Source organism: Tripterygium wilfordii, chromosome 17, assembly GCF_013401445.1.
Source record: "Tripterygium wilfordii isolate XIE 37 chromosome 17, ASM1340144v1, whole genome shotgun sequence".
NCBI lineage: Eukaryota > Viridiplantae > Streptophyta > Magnoliopsida > Celastrales > Celastraceae > Tripterygium > Tripterygium wilfordii.
Window position 1 is genome coordinate 11,038,560 of NC_052248.1, and position 1,561 is coordinate 11,040,120.

Below are 1,561 nucleotides of genomic sequence, written 5' to 3' on the forward strand. Positions count from 1 at the left end.
GGGAGATAGGTTCCTTGTTGAAAGACGGATTGAAATGTCTTAGTCTTTCTAGATGGACTGTACCTTCTGTCTTTATATCTTTGTGAGTCTCGCAAACGTCATTCTGCAAATACAATGTGGCCTTGGGAGATGTTAATATAGCTCAACAACATAATCTTTGGATCCAGATAGGAAATACAAACAAAAATATTGTAAGCTACGCTAACTATAGAGCCAACTTTTTCTTGTTGAAGGTGACTTAATTTTCCTTCAACAATGCAGCTAGCATAAATTTCATCGACTACTATCATCAAACCTCACTATATATAGTGGAGTAAGTCCGATTGCTTGTTATGAGTTATAAGCGAAGTAGTCTCACACATAAATATAACCAACCAACCATGTTTGTGTTTCTGCTTCTCTTTGCTTTTCTTAACCAAGCTTCTTCATTCACTCCAGCTCCTTTTCCATTCCCTCAAATCACCACTGGTTTCAGCTTTCCTTCATTCACCCTAGCAAGTTGCAGTGATGGTAACTTAACTTGCACAGGTTCAGTTACAAGTCGCAACGGCTACTTAAGCCTAACCCCAGAGCCACAACAAGGCAATCCAACCTTACCACTAAATCAAGTTGGCAGGGTTCTATACAAATACCCTTTGCTTGCTTGGCCAGCAATGATCTATAGTAAATTCACGTTCAGGATTCTTACCTCCCCTTATTCAATTGAATCTGCCGACGGACTAACATTTATTATCGCACCAGACAAGAGTCCCTCGCCATCTGACAGCTATGGTTCCTATCTTGGAATAATGGATCCAACAAAAGATGGTAATATAATGTGAAGTTGTGGTTTCTATCTTTATTATATAATGTAACATCGATACATACATTACATATTCAACTAAACCAATACATTTTGAGGTAAATGCAGGTCATGCTGATGGTCAATTAGCTGTGGAGTTTGACACTTACAAGAATACAAATGATTTGGATGCAAATCACATTGCGATTGTCACAAAAAGTGTATTACATCCAATTGAAGTTAGGAGTCTCAATTATACCGGAATTGACCTGAAAAGTGGAAGAGATATCAAGGTTCTAATAGTATTGGATGGGAGGACAAAGTCAATTAGAGTCCACGTTGGATATGCATCTGATCCAATAGGTGAGACTTTTCTTGAGGTGCCTATTGACATCCCAAATACCCTGCCAAGCTTCATCTATGTGGGATTCACAGCATCTACAGGGCTTCTCACTGAGCGTCATCAGATTCTCAACTGGAATTTAGCATCATTTCCAATCAAGAAATGAGGAGAATTAATGCGCAACTAGTGTCATGTGCTACTTCCTGGGATATACATCACACAATAAGAAACGCTATCCAATTCTATGCAATTTTTAAATTCTTAAGCTTGCAAAAATAAAGGAGGAAGGCTGTGTAGTCCATTCATATATCAAGTCCAATAAGGAATGGTGATGTCCTACTCTTCTTCTTGTAAGATTTATTTATTGTGTCAGCAAAACAAAATGGGTGCATATCATATTATTTTAATAAATAAGAATTTGATGGGTTATTTTGAAA

The 1,561-nt window shown here is 37.6% G+C and overlaps 1 protein-coding gene across 1 annotated transcript; it reads left to right on the top strand.

Moving 5' to 3' along the window:
• The first annotated feature begins 380 nt into the window (after positions 1–380).
• On the top strand, positions 381–1,290 carry LOC119981917 (anti-H(O) lectin 1-like). The gene is made up of 2 exons (XM_038825055.1): positions 381–807; positions 911–1,290. Exons 1-2 carry the CDS (start codon positions 381–383, stop codon positions 1,288–1,290), a joined length of 807 nt encoding a protein of 268 aa, XP_038680983.1.
• Positions 1,291–1,561: the final 271 nt, after the last annotated feature.